Below are 22,533 nucleotides of genomic sequence, written 5' to 3'. Positions count from 1 at the left end.
GGGAAAAATACATTACATGAAACATTATGTTCCATAGTCAATCATACATTAACTTTAAAAAAAAACACTACTTTCAAAACGAGTTATCTTATAACTTAGCAATTCCAAATTTTTATATATATCTCCAAGAGAAATGAAAACAAAGCCCATACAAAAATTTTATGAATGTACCCAGAAGCACTGTTCATAATAGTAAAAGGTGAAAACAACCCCAGATGTCCATCAACAGAGGAAAGGCTAAACAATGTGGTATATCTATACTATGGATCATTATCTTGCCTTGAAAAAGGAAGGAAATTTTGGCATATTCTATAGCAAAGAAACCTGGAAATGATATGGTAAGTGAAATAAGTTAGGAAATAAAGGTGGTAGCCTCACTTACAAAAATGTCCAAAATAAAATCTATAGAGAAGTAAATAAGTGGTTATCTACAGACAAGTGATAAAAGTGACAACTAAGAAATTCAGAATTTTTTTCTTACAGGGTTTAAAACCACCAACAAAAATGTTCCAAAATTAGTTTATGGGGATAGTGGTGTAACTATGAACATAGTTAAAAAAAAAAAAAAGAGGGAAAAAAAAAATCACACAGTAGATTGCTATGGTAAGTGAATTTCAGAAATTCAATCTATTAGACTGAAAATTACTACTTTCTGGTTTTGTTTTTAAGTCACAAGTCAAAAGATGTTTTAAACATCACAATTAAAAAAAAAAATCAAGGACTTTATAGCAGAAGTCTTCATATTTTTGCATTTAGTATATCATTTATTTGCAGTGTCTAGTAACATTAACAGATAGAAAGTCTAAGTTTCAACCAATTCTGTGAACCCTGAAATTATGCACAAAATTTTATTAGGGGAAAGAATCAGTTTTCATCAGAATATGAAAATTGTCCTTGACTCTGTATGTGTGTATATTGTGTGTATATACACACACATATGTGTGTGCACGTGTAAAATGCTGGAAGGAAAAACACAAATAAGTAAAAATGTGTTAGACATCAAAATCAAAAGTTTTATGACCTAGAAAGTTGTAAAGCTTTCCATAAATGTTTAGATTTCAGTATATAGGCTTTAGAAAAGCAGCAATGAAATCCATCACCATCTGGTAAAAATCATAAAGGGATACGAGGACAGAATTCAAAGCAGAAAAGATAATTTTAAAAGAAATCTGAGGTGCATTAAATAAAAACAGTATAGCCTGGCGCAGTGGTGCACCCATGTAATCCCAGCAGCTTGGGAGGCTGAGGCAGGAGGATGACGAGTTCAAAGCCAGCCTTAGCATCTCAGTGAGGTCCTAAAGCAATTCAGCAAGACCTTGTCTTTAGAGGGGATAAAGGGACCATAAAACGGGATTTTAAGCAACAGGAGTTTAAATATGAACTTCTACAACTATGCTATTGGGTCACTGATTAATACATAATTTTAAGTACCACCTGAGTTTTTACCTGCTGTTCATGATACACTCTAAGAGCCTTTTTTACATTAGAAATTTTGGGAGACCGGATAGGAAGAGTTTTTATTTCAGATGCTGTAAGAGAACTCAGATCGCCAATTGTTTTTATATTCTTGGCCCTGATAAGTTGTCCTAGGCCTCTTGCCCTGAAAAGATGAGAGAAAAAGGAGAATCAGTTGTCCGTATATACTACTAGTAAGGGCTTATTCGGTTTAATTTCTCCATTTAAACTCAACCATAACTGACTTTAAATTACTCCTTTTGTTTTAATGTGCCCTCTCTCTCCAACTTCTATAATCAGAAATGGACTCAGTATTTGTCTGAACCACAACTCCTTGGAGGAGTTTAGGAATACCTCATGTCCTATTGTCAAATGATAGGGCAAAAGAGAAATTAGCAAAAGATCTCACCAACTATCTTAAAATACAGTAATCTAGAATTTTCTACTCAAAAATAATTTAAGTTTCCAAGACTAACAATCAGGAAAATTTTAATTAAAAACTCTTAGGTTAATTTTTTTTTTTAAGAAAATACCCACCAAAAATATAGGTTCTTTTTTTTTTTTTTAAGTTTTTTAGTTTTATTTATTTTTTTTTAAAGAGAAAGAGAGAGAGAGAATTTTTTAATATTTTATTTTTTAGTTTTCGGCAGACACAACATCTTTGTTTGTATGTGGTGCTGAGGATCGAACCCCGGGCTGCACGCATGCCAGGTGAGCGCGCTACCGCTTGAGCCACATCCCCAGCCCCTCTTTTTTTAATTTTTTATTTTTTTATTTTTTTTTTAGTGGTCAATCACCTTTATTTTTTTTATATGTGGTGCTGAGAATCAAACCCAGGGCATCACACATGCTGGGCAAGCACTCTACCAATGAGCTATGACCCCAGCCCCCAAAATCAAGGTTTTCTACGTGAACCTCAAGCTTCACATAATGACTTATTATCAGGGCAATCTTAGTGGATTAATCTTTGTAAATTTTATTTTATAAAACAGAAATGATATTCATACACCAAGAGCAGTGGAACATACCTCTAACCTCAGCTACTGAGGAAGCTAAGGCAAGAGGATTGCCATGTTTGAGGCCTTCTTGCGCAACTTAGAAAGACCCTGTTTCACAATAAAACTTTAAAAATGCTGGGGTGAGGGCTGGGGATGTGGCTCAAGCAGTAGCGCGCTTGCCTGGCATGCGTGCAGCCCGGGTTCGATCCTCAGCACTACATACAAACAAAGATGTTGTGTCCGCCAAAAACTAAAAAATAAATATTAAAAAACATCTCTCTTTAAAAAAAAAAAAAGGTGCTGGGGTGTAGCTCGGTATTACAGCACCCCTGGGTTTGGCCCCAAGTACCACAAAAAAGTATATATTCCTTAAGGAATTGGTAGTAACGGTAAATTAAGATAATGTATATAAAAAGTTTCTACACAATATCTTAACAAATTATTCACAAACATTAATTTTATTAGCATAAATGCTTTTATTATTGCCCTACAGCCTATCATTCAATCTACATTTTTATTTATTCCTGAAATAAAATATACAAAAGGGATACATGCTAATAAATTCTAACTAGGAGAACCTTTACCATTCAAATATTCCTGTTACTGAAGTGGCATCTTGGAATATAACCCCAAAGCCTAAGTAACCACTTACCACATATTTGATGTTATCTGAGGCAAAATAATGTCAACTGGTGCTGCACAGTTCACCAAAGCTGGGTAAACACTTTCTGTTGGGCATGGAATGGATTCTTTGGCCATTTCTGTTATCTTAAAATAAATTTCAAAAGCTATTAAATAGAGATCACTTGACTAAACACAAAAATATAAAAAGTTACATGAAAACTAAAGCACTTCTTACTAAACACTTCTTTGAGCTCTTAAATTTAGAGCTACGTGATCCTGGGGACAGAAATCCTTTAGCTGAAGTGGTATTATGCTAGACAAAAGGAGAGAAAAAAAAGACTCACTTAGACCCTAGACAACTACAATTTTAATCTTAATCTTAGACTGTAATCACTGTTTTAAAATATCAGAAACAGAAAAGAAAATGAACTGCTAGTTAATCAATTACTTGCTGAATGATCATTGCCTCTTACTACCTTTTCAGGTCTACTTACCATGAAGCACACAAAGAACCAAACCAACAAAGTTTTATTTCATAAATAATCTTAAAACAAACTATACACATATAATTCTAAGCACATATAGATATGTGCATACTGTAACACCTGTTGCTTACCTTAGATTGTGCAGTAGGTGATGTTTTAACATTTTTCATTATGGGAGAACTACTTGAAGAATGGGACCTAACAATGGAACATCGCCTATCAATGTCATCTGCCAATCCTGCTTGGTATATTGGATCTGCAAATGAGACACGTCGAACCTGAAAACACAGGTCAGATTTTAATATTTAACAAAACTAAAGTCTTTAGTCTTTAAAGTCTTTAAAGATGACACCATAAATTCTCATCAAGAGGTTATCCAAAAGTAGCATATGGGTTTGGAAGTCTACAGCATATAACTGTTCATCTTAGTGACTACTTTTACAGATAAATAGCAAAATGGATTCTAATTATCTATGTTCTAAAGCTGCATAGTTTAGGTTGTGAAACTAGGATAGTAATAGAAACAATGAATTTGGTGACAATGAAGCTATACAATATGATTCTAATAACTTCATAAACAGACTGGAGAAAAAAGGTAAAGAGGAAATAAAATACATAATGGACTTTTGGTGTATACTGTTAACCACTACTATAATTTCAATTAGGTAGCAATCTTAACCTTAGGCCAGCTTGAGGAAAACTTAGTCGCTTCTATATATAAATTATATATTATATAAATAATATATTAAACTAATTGATAAGTATACAATAGAGAACTCTGATAACCGTTAAGATATTATTACATGTTTTCTATTCTTGATTTCCAAGAATACAAGATGCATGTTCTATAAATCTGTCACAGAAAATACAGCATGTTGTGTTAGGGATTTGGATCAGTGCATAAGCACTTGCCTAGCCTGAATGAGGTCCGATTCAATTCCTAGAACTGCAAAAAGAAAAAAAATACACACATACACACACGTATGTACATATATGCAAGCACTATCTCTGTTGCCTAAATAAGTATTAAATATGAACTTCTATCAAAACCACAACTAGTTAAGCCATGACTGAGTATGATGGCACATGCCTATAATCCCAGCAACACAGAAAGCTGGGCAAAGAATTCAAGCTCAAGGTCAGCCTTGGCAACTTACAGAGACCCTATCTCCCTCCCTACTTATGCAAGGAGTGGGAAGGAAAAGAAAAGAAACTATTAAGTTGTATAGGCAATTTAAAGAACACTGACATGTTATTTCCAATGCATTTTATCTTCACAAAGTTTTCAAGCATGTCAATGGCCTATTAAACTTAAGATATTAAAAAGAAACAAAAACTAAGTAATAGCCTTAGCATCTAAAGAGGGAAAAAAAAATCTCAACAGCTGTTAAGTTTTCTTAAATGGATTAATCTCTCAATTCTCAGCAAAATTTTCAATATATTTTAGAAAGCTGAAAACTACTCATAGAGATTAAGAAGGAAAGTTTTTAAAATGTGCTTGCTTGGGCTGGCTATGTGACTCACTGGTAAAGTGCTTGCCTGGCATGTATGAAGTCCTGGGTTCAAATCCCTAAGCAAGAGGGTGCACGCGCATGCGTGCATGCGCACACGCACATCACCCCCCCCCACCCCAAAGTGCTTGCTGAAGGGAAAAAAAAAAAAAAATCAAAGTATCTTTTTTGGTATACATTCACATATCTATAAGTACATCTGACAATAGCAGATTCAATTTCAAAATAAAGTTGCAGAATGTCAACACCTTTTCAGAACATCTACTTAGTTACATAGAGGAAATTGGTCTATATAGGCACACCTCACTTCCTCTTTCTTAAAATTCATTCATTCAATAAACTGTGAAAAGAAAAGGGTATAATCTAGACACCCAGAATCCAATTTTTTTTTTTTTCTGAACCAAACAAGGTATGGCTTAGTGCAGGAGATGGCAATATAAATAAGAAAATAATGAGAGAGGATCTGTGGGTGTAGCTCTGTGATAGAGCACATGCTTATCATGTGTGAAACCCTGGACTCAATCCCTAGCACTCCAGGAGTAGGGGTGGGGATTCATAAAATTGATAAAGGAAGCCCAAGTAACTTTCTAAATCATCATCTAAGGATCTATATAAAAACTCAAGTAAAAGAGACATTATGTCCCAGAAAACATTAAGTGCTAAACCTGTATTATCAATGTCACCCGAGTTCCTCATGTGTTATGGTATGCAGCGCAGAAAAGACCCTAAGAAGAGGTCTTACCAATTTTGCTAAAGGTGAACAATGTACAGAGCTGCATAAAGATCTTTAGTGTTGTGAGATGAAGGAACATCCTGAAAGTTTTGATCTCCTTTTGTTCTACCTGCTCTTTCCCTAGCATTCATGACAAATAAAGAAGTGGTCATATAATCCTAGTATCTGTCATTCACCATATGACACAGTATGGCCCAAAGTTTCAACCAAATATTAGACTCTCTTATATTCAACCTCATTCCTCCTACCTTATTAACAGGTGAGGAGATCTCATCTTCTTGGGGTCTTTTCAGTCCTCTCTTTAAAATGCTGGTAGATGGAGAAGCCAATGGGGACCAGACACATCGTGTTTGCATACCACTAGGACTGTCGTTTGCAGACAAAAGTAAAGGATCAAGCTCCCTTAATTTTTGAGGAGATGCATTATTATCTTCTGTTACCAGTTCAGAGATAGCTGTTTCAGATGACGAAGACTGTAATGTTTCCTCCATTGTCTCTGAAGTATGATGAACTTCCTGTAAAGTATCATTTCCTACTACCACTTGATTGTCATCTAATTTCATTTCTTCAGATTTATTAAGTTCAATATTAGTTTCAGTTTTATTACATTCAATCTTTCCTTCTTCAGTGTTCATTTCAAGTGTGTCAGGAATAAAGTTGTCAGTTTCTACATTCAATCTTTCTGTTTGAGCTTCTTCTGGCTTAGAGGTTTTGGTAGTCCTGTCCCTGTCCTTTGTTTCCTCGACACTGTCAGTTTCAGAATTCACCTGCTCAATCACTGTTTTTTCATAATTTTCAATTTCAGAATTGATTTCTCCAAGTGAGCCTAGATCAGATTCATTACTTCCTCCACCCAATTTCCCGTTTGCTTTTTGTTCAGAAATCTCCATCTGAGGATTCACATTTATAGGTGTGGTTTTATCAGAAAGACCAGTACCTGAGTTATATTCCTGTGCTGCAGCTGCTTCAGCATTCAATTCTTCAGCATTGACTTCTTCAGCTTTATCTGCTTCAGGTATGCCACTTTTAGTATTTCCCTCTGCTACCATTTCTTCAGAAATATCTATTTTGGCACTCTTTTTCTCAACCAAGTTAGCTTCAGATTTATCTTTTTCTAAGCTAGTTTCAGATTTATCACTTTTTATATCCAATTCCATAGCTTCTACTTCTTCCAGATTTGATCCCACTGTTGCTTTACATGCATTTCCTTCAACATTAACAATGTTAACTTCTTCTGGAGAAAACTCTCGTTTCCTTTTTTTAGTGTCCAAAGGAGAACATTTCTGTGAAATGTCCATGGAATCACATGCACATGGGCCCACAACTTTTAATATGTTAGATGGCTCCTCATTTTCAAGACACGTTGCTACACCAGAATCCATATCACAAGTGCCCTCCTTAAAAGTTACTATTTCAGGAGGAACAGATTTTTCAATAGTATTTTCTTTCAATTCAGTTGCAGGTACAATTACTAAATCATTTATAGTATCGTTCTCCTCCTTGAGACCCAAATCAAAATTCACACTAGGATGTTCATCTAAAATTTTTACTTCAGAATGCAGATTAGCATCACAACTTTTTGATACAGTTCCAGGTGTCTGCACATCTGCTTTTGTTTCACTATTCTTTTCATCATCATTTTCTATGTTCCTTAACCCAATAAATGAATTTTCCTGGGGCTCTGATTTTTCCCTACAGCAGTCACAACCTTTAGATCGCCTGACCCTCCTACTTCTCTTGTGCTGGCATTCAACAATTTGAATACTTTTTTCAGAAAGCAAAGCAACGCTTGATGGCCCCACTTTTGAACACTCTCCCACACTATCAGAATCTCCCTTATGTAACCTTTTATTGGCATTTCTAGTCCTTAGATTTGATTCTGGCACAGGTGGCCATGTAAAGGAATTTTCTGTGCTTTTGCTAGTCTTACTTTTTCCTTCATGTGTATTTGGTACATCATCAGAAGCTTGCAACAAATCTGAAGATATTTTAGATTCCTGAGGTATTACCACAGTACTTTCACCTGTTTCACAAATCTGAGATTTCATATCTACTTCAGAAATTGCTTTAGACTCAGGCGTCTGATTTTCAACTTTTATACACTCTTGTACCATTTTTTCTTCTTGTTCTTCCATGTCAACACTATCATTACTTTTGTTTTTCCACTTTCCAGATCTCTTCTTCCTTGATCCTTCTTCTTTTGTCTCAAAACTATCAGATTCTGAGTTCTCAATGCTGAAAAGCAAACCCTGAGATGCTCTTCTTGTTTGATAACGCGTTCGTCCTCTTAAAGGTTTCTCAGAAGACTTATCAGCAATGTCCTGGGCACTATCTGCTTCAGAACTAATATTCTCAAGGTCTGGTTTACTTTTATTTTGGTCAATTTCAGCATTAGCACTGGTTTCCCCCAAAGTTTTCTCATGTAAATTATTTCCTTTCTCAACTAAATTTTCCTGTACTGCATGTTCAGAAGTCAGTTTTTGCCTAGGTAACACATCATCTTTTACATGCAATGGACTCTTTTGAAGAGATTTTTCTTCTTCCTTACGTCTTTCCTTTTTTTGGTGACTATTTTCTTTATCTTGGCTATCAGTGGTTGACTCTATTATTTCTGAACGTCGCCTTGAAGATCGTCTAAGGGTTTTTTGGTTTGAAGTTATCTGAACCTGATTCTCTTCATTTCCCATTTGATCTGCTGGTATTATGACTGGGGGTGTATTTTCTTTGGATTCCAAATTAACCTCTCCATTTTTCTCTTCCACAGTATTATTTTCCAACACTACATCATTTTCTATTGTTGATTTAGGCTTTGTGTCTTCATACTCCACTGTAGGTTCAGAAAGATGATCCTGATTATTCTGCACACATTCTGTTTGATTAAGAAAACCAGGTGGGTTATTTTCTAAGGCTATCATGTCTTCGGTAGATTCCTGAGTATTTTTCTCTTCTTCAGATTTCATTAAGGGCTTAGACTTTTTATTTCCAGACTGCTCAGCTTTACTAGATCTCCGGCTTGATCTCTTAACTCCATTCACCACTTTCTCTGAATCAGATTTTGATCGAGTCACTTCTCTTTTCTTTGTTTTTAAAGTAGTATCTGTTTTAGTCATGTTTTCCTGGTTATTTTTCACTGTAACAACTGATGATATACTATTCAAGGGGGACGGGCTGAAAGGTCTATTTTCTGAACCATCAAACTTTTCTAACGTAATAAAGGTTTGCCTTCGACTTGTAGGCTGTGGGGGAGTTCCAGAAATAGAGGAATTAGAAACTGAGCTGTTGACAACAAATGAACTTTCTGCATTAGGTATACATTCAGTTGAAGCTTTCTTTGATGAAGTTAAGGTGATTTTTCTGACATCATTACTACTGGTCATTAATACTTCTGGATTGGTTTCCTCAACAGAACTACATCCATTATTTGAAACAGAAGCCTTTTCAAGATGTTCATTCATACCACAGTTTTCCTTGGTATCTTGAGGAATAACACTGTCATGCTGCATTTGCTTTTCCTGTACAGAAATATATATACAGATTAAATCTGCAAACAAGTTTCACTTCCAAGGAAAATTTAAGTGCAAAACTTCAGTAATACCGAGATGACCACTAACTTTCAACAAAATGCAAATACTCCAAAAGTAATAGAAGATGCCCATTAATGTGCTCCTCATTTTATTCAATAAAAGCCAAACACATTTAAATACACACATATGACTATAATTCTGTTAGTGTATGATTCTAAAATAAACCTTAAAATTAATAAAATGAAGAACAGCCCCCAGTCTGCAATTTATTCCTAATAGGTGATTCTAAAAACCCTAAAATATAAAATATTGAATATACCTTAATTATCATTTCAGAATCTTCCATTGGTTTTTCACTTGAATTAGGTGTTTCCCTGAAATAAAGAATTATGGGAATTAAATTGTACTTAAAAAAAAATTAGGAGAAATTGTTACAAGTCCAAAAGCTTTCATACTTACACAGACTCTTCCTGACTATAATGACTAGAAAATAAGGTATCTTGTGAAACATCCAGATTATTATACATGGCAGGAATATCACACCTGAAAAATATTTTATTTGTAACTTTACAAATCTGATATTATTCTTACAATTAGAAATTAATTGCAATCTACCAAATTATCTTTTATGAATGTTACACAATCAAGATCTATATGGTTACTTTCCAGATTTCTCATGAACTTATCTTCCTATACAACCTACCTCAACAAAAGAATTCCATTTGGCAATATGTGGCACATTACTAGGCCACTTTATATATTATAAAATACAGTAAAGTGTAATTTCTCCCATTAAAACTTACAATTCAAAGGGTCAGTGGTAGTTGGCTGGTCTAACATGTGGGGCCTTAGGTTTAATCCCAAACCAACAAAACCAATCACTTTACCAAACACATTATGCAACAACAAATCTGTAATTTCCTACATGAAATCTAAGCATAAATAATGGATGTCCAGGGCTTTGGTTGTGGCTCAGTGGTATAGTGGTCGCTTAGCATGCATGAGGCACTGGGTTTGATTCTCAGCAACATATAAAAACAAAACAATGTGTCCACCTAAAACTAAAGATACATGAATAAATACTTTACAAAATAAATGTCCAATTCAAAACAAAAGGCCTACAAACCGTTTTGTTTTGAGTACTTCTTTTTGATGTTCAGTTAATATTCTTTCCTTTGCTTCTTTTTCTTCTGGAGGAATAAACACAAAATCTTCTGACTTTTCCTCTTCCAACAGCATTTCACTCTTTACTTTTGGAGATGAAGATTCTAATTTTAGCTGCAGATTTTAAAAAAGTAAATGTACATTTTCAGTTCCAACATCATTTTCAAATGCCTTCCAGTTCCTTCTAATACTGATAAAGGTTTTTCAAAGTTCTAAGTCTGATGTACAGTCCATATGATATTCAAAATAACAAATTAGTAATAATGTTCTTCACTATTTTTCTACTTCTAATAAATGCTGAGAAAATAAAATTAAGCCCTTTAAAAGGAGGCAAATCTGTACACCTTAAGATGTGTTTTTCGGGCAAACATAGAAATCAACTGGCGAAGAGTATATGTATCACTTCCAAGCTGTAACAATGAACTAGTGAAATTAAGTAAGGCTGCCAATATAGTATGTCTTACACACTAATAACTTTGAAAATTTGTAAAGATAACATTGTATCATTCTATTTTTAGCATCTACAAGAATGTAATCTATTCCAAATTAAATACTATAATAACAACAATTCTAAAATGTTCTCTTACACTACCTATTTTAGTCACTGGGACCTATCTTATGGAGGCTACTGCTGGGAATAAATTACATATGATAAATTACATATAAGTATTATCATGAGGCTAAGCATTACACAGATTTACCCTTACTGAGAAGGAGTCATCACCTTCCTCTTCCAGATTTTCATACTATGCTATTAGTCTTTGTAGAAGAACTCTACCAATCCTCACCATCCCATATTTGTTAAGCCATTTATAACTTTTCCTTGCAATGAGAAGTTTTGAAATAAAAAGCTATTATAAGCTTTATTTTAAAAATTCTATTAAATACAATGTTGAAAACATACTTTGACTGATGGTTTCACATTTTCTTTCTTATCCTTTGTTTGTGTCAAAAAGGAATCTCTTTTTCCACTTGATTTTCTTTCCATACCACTTATCTTCACATTTAATTGTGAGTTTTCCATCTGTTTTATTAAAAATAAAAACAATTTCATTAAGGACAACTCTACTACTTTCATTTCTTTTCACATCTAATAATCACATACTAATGATAACTTATTTTAAATTTAAACACTGTCAAAAGACAGTAAATAGATTGTCTAAATATTCCAATACTGTTTTATACCATTTTAATTTCATGAAATTTGAAAATAAGACATACCACATAAATATTACAATATAAATCAAATTGCTAGACTCAAACACTGTACCCATTACTGAAAATACACACACAAAAAAAAGCCCACAAAACTTTCAACATTAAAGAATAAAGAAGATTAATAAAGCACACAGTTTAGAGAATATTAATACAGGAAGAACATTTTCTCTTAACTATAGTTACTGATATTTTTTTTCCTTACTGATTCTAAGCACACAAACCAATAGCTGTATAAGATCTGTTGCTAAACAGAAAAATACTTTCTAAGGATGTTCAACTTCCTAAGAATACAGTATCCATCCATGCCTTTATGCCTCTGAACTCCTAGATCTTTAGATGGTAATCAAGTATCAGTCAAAGTGACCTTGGTCCTAAGGGTGATGTAATAGTAAAGATTTATTTTTTTCTGATAGAAGTAGTGATGAATTTAATACAAAGAAATGAAATCTAGAAGAACAGTTCTTGCTTAGGTATAAAGACTTTAGTAAGTTCATTTCTACTTTTTCCAAAATAATTCCACTGATGTGTTTTAACAGTTATGATGCTTGTAAAGACTACATATAAGGTACATGAGTTGAGTGTAATTTACATGAGTATTTCTCGAGAGAAAACTTTTGCACTTAATTTATACTCGTATTTCAGGCCAGACAACTCTATATATACATATGAAAAAAAAAAATCATGTTAGGGAACTCTTGTCCAGGTTCTACTTATTTATCACTTACGATAAACAAATCATTTAAACATCAAAACTTTAAAAACAAAATGACAAAAACAACAACTCACTACTTCTGAATATGGTCCACTGGATTCCTCCATGATTTCAACACTTTCCAAACCAGGCAAGAGAAGTAAAAGTGTCTGTTTGGCTTGTCTTAGTACAGGTCTTTAAAAAAGTACACAAATATATATACATTGAGTCAAATGTACTGGTGCATAGTGGTGATGTTAACAAGCACTGTCAAATACATACACTTGTTTATGTGTGTACACATATACACTTTCTCTCTGATAGTACCAGGAACTGAACTCAGGGGTAGTCTACCACTGAGCCACAACCCTAGCCCATTTTGTTTTTATTTTGACACAGAGAAGGGATTGGTAAGTTGCCTAGACTGGCCTTGAACTTGCACACCTCCTGACTTAGCCTACCTGTTAGCTGAAATAGCAGGTATGACCCACAACATCAGGCTAGAGTACATCAATTACAAGTACTTTTTAAACAGTAAATGAAATTTGGCTAAAAGCTTAAAAGTAATTTTTAAACAGTAAATGAAAATTGGCTAAAATCTTAAAAGATTCTTCTACACATGTATAAAAATGGGAGAAATCTGTACTTTTCAAAAGAATCTCCAAATTTTCATCTCTAAACCTTTTGTCAAAATTTCCAAAATATTCATCATGGATAAATTCAAACAGAAGTAAAATATGACATTAAGCACTCAAGTAACTTTAAAAATCATCATTATCTTGCCCTTCTTTTTAGGATAATTTAAAATTCTTTTCATTGGTTCCTAAAATCAAATTTACTGTAAGACCCAACAAAAATGTTAAAGAATGTTTAGTAATTACCAAGCAATCCAAATAATAAGTATAAAATCTTATGCAATGATTCCCCATATTAAGATTATCTTAATACCAAAAATCCCATTCATATTATCATAACAGAATATATAAGGAATAAAAATGTGTTATTGCATACTTTAATTCCTCAGGGTAAGTCAACATGGTCACTTTAGCAAATGTGGCATTCCAGAACTGAGCACTTTGTTTTCGAATCTGTTTATTCTTGTGCAAAAATATTATACAGAACAGTGGAGAAAGCAGTTCAAGAAGTTCACTGTCATAAATTCCAGTGTAGCTATACTGTAGACAAGCAGTAATTTCTCCTAAGAGCTTTTCTAACTAGGAAAAAGGAAAAAAATAAGAGCAAAAAGCATTCTAAATATTAACTTGCAAAACATGTTGCTATTTCAATTTTTTAAATTTCAATAATTTTAAACAAGGCCCCCTGATCACTGTAAATCTCTTTATATGCTGACAAAATATCTGGCAATTTTATCAATAAACCAACTTGATTTTGAGTGTATTTCCCATTGACAGGGGAAAACAATGTGTTTATATCAATTTAACAAGAATTAATAACTGTCAAAATATTCTTCACCTACAAAATTTTAAGCCCAACTGAGCACATATATAAAGAGATGACATCACGAATTCTATGATTTTAAGCTAGCTTATTAACACCATCTTTTAAAAAAGAAAATCTACTTATGAATGTGTCATATTATTTCATAATATTAAATGTCCATTAAAAATATGCAAAATTATATATAATGTAGACAAACATCTAAACTCTATTTTCTCATTATGAACATTTATGTTTTATGAACAATTTTTTATTGTTACCTTGTTGTTCAGACAACTGTACACTTTTGGAACTTCATCAAGCCTAGAATGGAAAAACACATAAGAGGACCATTTATATTTTAGAAATATGACACTATGTTATCTATCAATTTAAACCTGAAAATGAGGTTACCATAGTGATAAAAACAAATGTGTACATGTAATGACGTAAAACACTGTTCCTAAGTCTTAACAAGGGGAAAAAAAATGCCAAACTTGATTTAACATGGGAAAACCTCATCTTTAAAAAAACGAATCATTGAAAACACAGTAGACCTCAAAGTGTTTGTACTAGCTTCCTGTTTCTGAATATTTTTAAAACAAACTATTTTTAATACAGCAAAGATGCAAATAATTTGAAGAGGTAATAAGTTCATGAATTTAATGTTTGGACTCTGCACTTCATAAAATCTGTTACCTATTTTTTTCCTCCATAAATTTATAAAAGACAAACTATTACCACCGAACAACCAAGCTTGCTACAAGATTATTAAGAAATTCTTTCAAAGTGTTTTTATAAGTATGTTATTGGGGAATTTTTCAGGTTCTTGGGCACTTCAATTCTACCTCAAAGTTCTATACTATTTGAGATATCTTTTTAACAAAATATTTTAATATATTACCCTGTGTAAATTGTAAAGATTACCATCCATAACAACAAAACTGGTAAAAAAACAAAAGTTGCTACATATATTTTAACTGCACAAATTTAATTCAACAACTAAGCACAAAATACTTACTTTGAGTTTTCATAAAATAATGCCAAGGGTCTTGTTAAAGTTGCAAATATTTTTCGGATCATAGATGGCAGAGAAATATGTCCAAAAACATTGGAAAGCATGTTGGTGATCGAGGTGCCAATAGCAAGTAGAGTATCAGAATATACTTCTTTGAAGCTCAGAGTGTGGAAAGAATAGATCACTTTCACAATAAGTTTAAATAAAGAAGCCAATTTCCCTAGGGGCTCCTTCTTCTTTTTGGACCAATCTGAAGATCTCTGTGGTGCTAAGACATAATTACACTGATCAAAAACTTACGTACTTTGAAAACAGTGTCACACTGTCTGAATGTACAAAATTTATTTCTCACATTTAAAAGCTAGATGCATCAAATACACATGTATTCAAGTGACACTCCAAACAAACCCTAAAATCACACATTATTAATGGTCATATATCATAGTAGCTTTACCAATGAAAATTAGTGACAACAGAAAATGACATCAAATCTAGAATAAGAACACGTGAGTCTATTCTCCAGGAAATTCAAAAATACATTACAAATTTTTCTGTTTCTCAAAATTTTAACTATTTTTTTAAATCAACTATTTTTTTTCTTAGTTGTTGATGGACCTTTAATTATTTACTTATTTTATTTACACGTGGTGCTGAGAATCAAAGCCAGAGCCTCACACATGGCTAGGCAAGCATTCCACCGCTGAGCCACGAACACAGCCCCATCACAACTAATTTTTAACAAAATACTAAATTATCCGGGTATATCTCAACAATCTGGGAGGCTGAGGCAGGAAGATGACAAATTCCAGGCTAGTCAACTTACTAGGATCTTGTCTCAAAAAATAACAAAGAACTAGTACCTACTTTCTAATTTAAAGAAAATTATGTCATAATAACATTGACTTTCCTTTGTACTCTTCTTATAGCACTTCTTTCCAGACATCAATTACAAGAATCAACCCATGTCACTCTTGCCCTGAAAAATCATACCCATTCCAAAATGTCATCCGTTTCTCTCAACTCATTTTTATAAGCCAGGAGAGCTCAGATTTAATAGAAATCTCTAATCCAGTGCTTACTAATTAGTCTCATGTGGTAAAATGAAAAAAAGAAAAAGTGTTGCTAATAAAGTCAGCCTTCTGCACTAAAATCAGTTTCTTGGACATGAATATACATATACACTCCTGAATACTACCCAGAAATTCTTGGATAGGATGTTAAGGTTAAGGCTAAGGTAATATATCAGAGAACTGGTTATATACCAATGACTATAAATATATTGAGATTAACAACAAGCAGGTTTTCTCCCAGTTAAAGAGTAGTTAAATACAAATACAGAAAGATGAAAAATGTGAAATGGTGGGATATTTAGATGGTAACAAGAAGTACATCAAAAGAAGCAGGGAGGTGGGCCCAGTGGTAGAAGCATGGTAATACCAGAGCCTCAGGGGGCTAAAGCAGGAGGGTCATAAGTTTCAGGCCAAGATGGGCAACTTTGTGAGACCTTCTAAAACTAGAAAATAAAAAGGGGCTGTCATGTACCTCAGTGGCAGAACACCAATGGGTTCAATCTCCATTACTGGAGAAAACAAAGCACAACAATAACAGCTAAGAGATCATACACCTCTATTTTTCAATTCTGTCCACTCAGAGGATCCAAGAACATCATCATCTTGTTAGCAATAAACAATCTTGGTTTCTAAAATGCTAATCTCAGCTAAAAGGAACCATGTTCGCTCGAGAATGGCTGATTCAAGGCTGCAAGGAAAGTGCAAGATGAAGCTAAATATTTCACACCCAAGTTCCCTACCAATAACGGGATGTGTCAAAAAGTTACACAAGACAACTCAATGGTCATCCTTAATGAATAAATCTGGGATATCTTGGTCATTAAGATAAAAAATAGTAACTAAAGTCCACTGAACAAACTGGAAACCCAGGAGTCCATACCAATAAAAATAAAATGTAGGATATCAGAAGGTTTATCTTACATTAGATGTCACCTACACTTGTACGAGGCAAGAAGCATTAAAGGTTGATCAACTCATGAGTGAAAACTTCCTAAAGAATAGGATACTGCCTGGAGCAGTAGCATATGCCTGTAATTCCAGTCACTCAGGAGGCTAAGGCAGGAGGACTGCAAAATCAAGGCCGCATCAGCAATTTAGCAAGACCCTATCTCAACATAAGAAATAAAAAAGGACTGGGGATGTAACACAGAGATAAAATGCGCTGGATTCAATCCCTAGTAACAAACAAACAAACACCCCAGGATACTTATATAGTCTCAAAGTGTCTGCCACAAAACATTTACTAGTAAGTATACAGTAATTAGCTTTACTGTGGAAATCTGTCACATTACCAACTGAACCAAAAAGTAAATGTTGTCTTCATCACTAGCGGGACACATGAATTAAAAGACCCACAGCATTGTTGTTGTAATATTCCTATAAAAATGAATGAGAACTGAATCAAATCTTGAGGAAATATGACAAATTTAGATTAAGCTGCTTAAGTGGTCCGTTGTTTTGTTGTTGTTGTTTGTTTATTTGGGGGGGTACCTTTTTGGTTTTGGGGAAGAGGGGGTTGAAACCAGGGGCACTTGACCACTGAGCCACGTCCTCAGCCCTATTTTGTATTTTAATTAGAGACAGGGTCTCACTGAGTTGCTTAGCACCTCACTTTTGCTGAGACTGACTTTGAACTCATGATCCTCCTGCCTCAGCCTCCTGAGCTGCTGGGATTATAGGAGTGTGCCACCATACCGGGCCCTTAAGTGCTCCATTTTATGGGGCATGAAAGACAGGGCAAGAAATGTTCCAGATTGAGCTAGAGTTATAACTCAGTGGTAGAGTGCTTGCCTAGCATGTGTAAGGCACTGGGTTCAATTCTCAGTACTGCATATAAATAAATAAAATAAAGGTCCAGCCAAAAAAATAAAAGATGAATGAATTAAATAAATAAATAAATAAATAAATAAATAAAAAGGTCCATCAACAACTAAAAAAATATTTAAAAAAAAGTAATAAAATGTTCCAGCTTGTTCACTAATCTGACATACTTTCATAGAATGAATAAAATGTATATTGGCCAGGCACAGTGACGCATGCCTGTAATCCCAGTAGCTTGAGAGGCTGAAGCAGAAGAATCATGAATTCAAAGGCAGCCTCAGCAACACCCCATCTTTAAATAAAATATAAAAAGGGGGTGGGGATGTAGTTCAGTGGTTAAGCACCTCTGAGTTCAATACCTAGTGCAGAAGGAGGGGGGCGGTTTACTGGGGGCAATGATAAGACAAATGCAATCAATTTATAATTGAGGAATCTGAGAAAAAGGATATGCAGTTTCTGTGTGTAATTCTAGCAAAGTTTCTCTAAATTTAAAATAACTATAGGTCATCTAAAAAGTCCCCAAGAGATCCTGATGCACAGCCCTGGATGATAACTATATCCTTTATGCAACTCTTTATTTCCTGTTTCTGCTCCTAGATTTCTGCTAGCAGATTTTGAAATCTTATTCTATAAATTTAAAAAGGAAAGGGATGATCTCTGGTTCTGTTCTAGACAGACATGGAATGATATAACCAGGAGAAATTTGTAATTGTGAGTTTATAGATCATGGACACTTCCAATATTCAGATAAATCTAAATTTTCACAAGTATCAACATGGCTAAAATAATGTCAACATGGGGCTAATCATCTTGGTCCTACATAATTCCAATGACTTATGAAATGTTTTCTAGTATCATTACATTTTATAATCTTTTAAAGTTATGGTGTTCAAAACAGTTTTATTTTTCTTACTTAGACATAATCAGATTAGGTACTGCTCAGTTCAAGAGGATAGCTGAAATTTACTGCAAGCACATCTAAAACCTAACTTAGTTGAATTCAGGAAAGGATGTTGTGATATGTAACATGTTACTCAATCTTAATTTGGTAAAATCTGAAAAAACCAAAACATTCTAAAAGCATTCTAGTTATGTTTTAGAAATATTTATATTAAATAATTAATGAAAATAATGACAGATCTTAAAACAGAAAAATATAATAAAGCTCAACATCAACTGACATTTCTATTAACAGCAGGTAATCATCTCCTATATGGTAAGAAAATATAAACCTAGATAGATGGGTATATTTTCTTAAAACATTAATTAAGCCAGAAAAAATGGTGCATGCCTGCAATTACAGCAACCCAGGAGGTTGAAGCAGGAGGATTCCAAGTTTGAGGCCAGCCTCAGTAATTTAGTGAGACTCTGTCTCAAAATTTAAAAATTACAAAGGGCTGGGAATGTAGCTCAGTGGCAAAGCATCTCAGGATTTAATCTCCAGTGCCAAAAAAAGGACAATCTGTTTTAATTCTAACTGTCCAATTTTAACAAAAATGGTAAAAAAATTCCATTAAACATGTAGATTTTTAATTTCTTATAAAACCACAACCAATTTAATAATTCTAACTTTAATACCAATTAAATGATTATTTTAAAATAAAGATTTTAAAAATTAGAACATTTAATAAAATAAAAAATTGAGGGGCTGGGGTTGTGGCTGAGTGGTAGGGCACTGGGTTCGATCCTTAGCACCACATAAAAATAAAGTCACTATGTCCATCTATAACTAAAAATATACATATATTTAAAATAAATAAATAAATGAATAATGATAAAGTAAAGGGTAAAATCCTAATAGAGAACTATTTGGTAGTTGATGAAATATTGCAACAAATAAATGTAATGAAGATACTTACATTTAACGTTGGGCTGATATTTAATATTATATGGTGAAAAATCGATGCAATCAACCATTACAGTAATAATATGAACAATCCTGTCCAAGTACAACAAATTCTAGGGAAGAAAAGTATCATGATTAGAAACTTCCAGCTACTAGCTATCCAACAATAATAAGCAGCGGCAGTAACAAAGCATGACTTTCTCCCATATATACCACAATAATACACATTCCATAATTTTTTCCATATAAGGTAAAAGTATATGGTTATAAACATTTCCCGGTTACTGTTGTGTACCAAATACTATTATCAAGATTCAGGGAAAAAAAATCATCCATCTTTAAGATGCCCATTCAACACCTCATATGTTCAGAGTGGAAGCACAAAGCTTAAAATGAGATTCTTGGGGGCCAGTGCTGAGGAAAGAACCCAAGACATCAGATGCTAGGAAAGCGCTACACCACTGAGCTACATTCCTAGCCCCAGTAATTGCATTCTTTATCAAATTCTTCTTAAAAATTAAAAAAGTAATGATGTATTCATAAATCCCAGTGGAAACAACAATCAAAGTTTTTAAATTTTTTTTGAAAAATGTTTTTAAGTTCCACCAATATTCTTTCTTTCTCCCCCAATCCAACTGAAATAAAAAAAGGTCCACAGACTCAAAAGACTACCAATTTATGGAGGTGAGGAGCAGCAGCAAACTAAAAGTAGAACAAAGAAAACCCATGTCTGATAAGCCAAAGAGAACACTTCAAAAATAACAACTTTCCAAATGCAACCTCAGAGTAACAGAAGTCACAGTGATATTTACAAAATAGTTAAATGGTTGATTAAAAGTTAAGTTTGCTGTATTTAGCTGGGTGCAGTGGCACACGCATGTAATTCCACAGGTTCAGAAGGCTAAGGCAGGAGGATTTCAAGTTCAAAGTCAGCCTCAGCAAAAGCAAGGCTCTAAGCAACTCAGTGAGACCCTATCTCTAAATAAAATATAAAAAAAGGGCTGAGGATGCAGCTCAGTGGTCGAGTGCTCTGGAGTTCAATCCCTGGTACCAAAAACAAACAAAACAAAACAAAAAATTGTACTGCATTTAGAGATGTATAAAACAACTGGCCAGTGTTTCTTCTCTCCTTATCCTCCATTACCTTCCATTTATTCACTTAACTAGATTAACTGCCATATCTGCCCTAAAGACAGCCTGTGCCATAAAATGTAAGTACCAGAGGAAGAAAATAATGCCTCTGCTATGTATGAAAATCGTACAGAAGGGTCAGTTCAAATGGGAGGCTACATACTAGAAGAAAAGATGCAAAGATGTTAAATTTAGGAGCTTCCTCCTTGCTCACAATTATAAAGCAGAAGATTACTATAACCACAATTTTACCATTAAAGCTAGAAAAACACTTCTCTCTTGTATTAGAAAATACATTCCTACTATCAACACCAAGCACCATGATGAAAATTTGCTAAATACAAACTGAACTTGAATCCACCAGGAGTCAATGCAAGAAGCACAATATTCTCATGTTAAGAGGGAAATTATATTCATTTAAAACATTAAATGTAAATCAAAACAGTTTAATACTCCTCTAAACATTTATACGGCAAAGGAATGGGAACAACTAGAAATATCAAGCTCCCAGAAAGCAGTAAACAAAGCAAAAGAAAACAAAACACCCAAAACTATGTGGAAAAAGAAAAGAACATGGAAGACAAAGTCAAAAGGTCTAAAAACAGTCTACAGTATATGGGGGGGAGGGGGGGAAAGCAGGGGCAGATACTACTCAAATAGAAAAACTGAAGGGCACCAGTAAAGCAAGGCACTATTTTCCTGACCTAAAGGCGCATTTCTTTATATTGAAAAGGTTCACTAAATATTTAAAAACAGACTAGTAAAATTCCCAAACTTCAAAGACAACAGAATGATCCTAAACTTTACAGAGAACCCAAAAAATTACTTAATAAAAAGGTTAGTATTAAACTATACATTTGTAATAATACAAGTTTACAATTCAGCAAGTACTTTACTTCACAACTATTTTCTAAGGATGGAATAATTAACATTGTTAAAATATCTATACTACCCAAAGTGGTCTTCAGATTCAATGTAATCTACCTTAATATCCCAATGGCATTATGTTTTCCTTTTGTGTGTTATTACTGAAAATTAAACTTAGGGGTGCTGTATCCCCAGCCCTTTCAATTTTTTATTTGGAAACCAAATCTTACTAAGTTACTTAGGGTTTTGGCAAGTTTCTGAGGGTAGCCTGAATCTTGCAATACTCCTTTGTCAGCCTCCCTAGTAGCTGTGATTACAGATGTGCACCTCTGGGCCTGAACCAATGGTATTTGGTTAAAACATTCAAAAGAACCTGAAGGGCCAAAGTAACCAATCTTGAGGAAAAATGCCACAAACAAGAAACATCACACTTCCTGACTGAAAATATATTGCTACAAAACTATGTAATCAAAACAGTTTCATATTAGCAATGAAACAGACATATAGACCAATGGAACAAAAAGACCAGAAATAAATTCTCACATGGGTGGTCCTACACAAGAGCACTGACAATACACAAAGGGGAAAAGATGGTCTCTTCAATAAATTATGCAAGGAAAAACAAAAAAACACAGGAAGAATAAAATTGGATCCTTATCTCACACCATATGTTCACTCAAAATGGAATAACTTACATACTAATACCTAACACATTAATACTAATAAAACAAAATGGGAAAGACTTCTTCACATTGGTCTTGCTAATGATTTCCTGCATAACATCCAAAGCACAGGCAAGAAAAGCAACCACAGACCAACAAGAAAAGCAATCACAGACCAACAGGATTACCCCAAACTAAAAAGATTCTGCACAGCAAAAGAAACAACAGCATGGAGGGGGGGCAGCACAGCCGCCGCCGCCGCCGCCGCCGCCGCCGCC

General features: G+C 33.9%; 1 protein-coding gene across 4 annotated transcripts in view; it reads right to left on the bottom strand.

Moving 5' to 3' along the window:
* Positions 1–22,533, bottom strand: part of Rif1 (replication timing regulatory factor 1) — a 60,838-nt gene that overhangs the window by 4,682 nt on the left and 33,623 nt on the right. For 3 of the 4 annotated variants that reach the window (XM_015479174.2, XM_048812257.1, XM_048812259.1), the window contains 14 exons: positions 19,609–19,708; positions 14,862–15,126; positions 14,122–14,164; positions 13,415–13,617; positions 12,499–12,598; positions 11,399–11,518; positions 10,457–10,608; positions 9,790–9,873; positions 9,650–9,704; positions 6,055–9,318; positions 3,694–3,840; positions 3,313–3,390; positions 3,106–3,221; positions 1,447–1,600 (listed from right to left, as the gene is read on the bottom strand). In XM_015479174.2, coding sequence (XP_015334660.1) covers positions 1,447–1,600; positions 3,106–3,221; positions 3,313–3,390; positions 3,694–3,840; positions 6,055–9,318; positions 9,650–9,704; positions 9,790–9,873; positions 10,457–10,608; positions 11,399–11,518; positions 12,499–12,598; positions 13,415–13,617; positions 14,122–14,164; positions 14,862–15,126; positions 19,609–19,708 — 4,881 coding nt within the window. The remainder of the gene's footprint in view (positions 1–1,446; positions 1,601–3,105; positions 3,222–3,312; positions 3,391–3,693; positions 3,841–6,054; positions 9,319–9,649; positions 9,705–9,789; positions 9,874–10,456; positions 10,609–11,398; positions 11,519–12,498; positions 12,599–13,414; positions 13,618–14,121; positions 14,165–14,861; positions 15,127–19,608; positions 19,709–22,533) is intronic. The other variant, XM_015479175.2, reaches the window with a different exon arrangement.

This window comes from Marmota marmota, unplaced genomic scaffold (genome assembly GCF_001458135.2).
Source record: "Marmota marmota marmota unplaced genomic scaffold, marMar, whole genome shotgun sequence".
Classification (NCBI taxonomy): Eukaryota; Metazoa; Chordata; class Mammalia; order Rodentia; family Sciuridae; genus Marmota; species Marmota marmota.
This window is presented reverse-complemented; position numbering and strand designations above follow the sequence as displayed.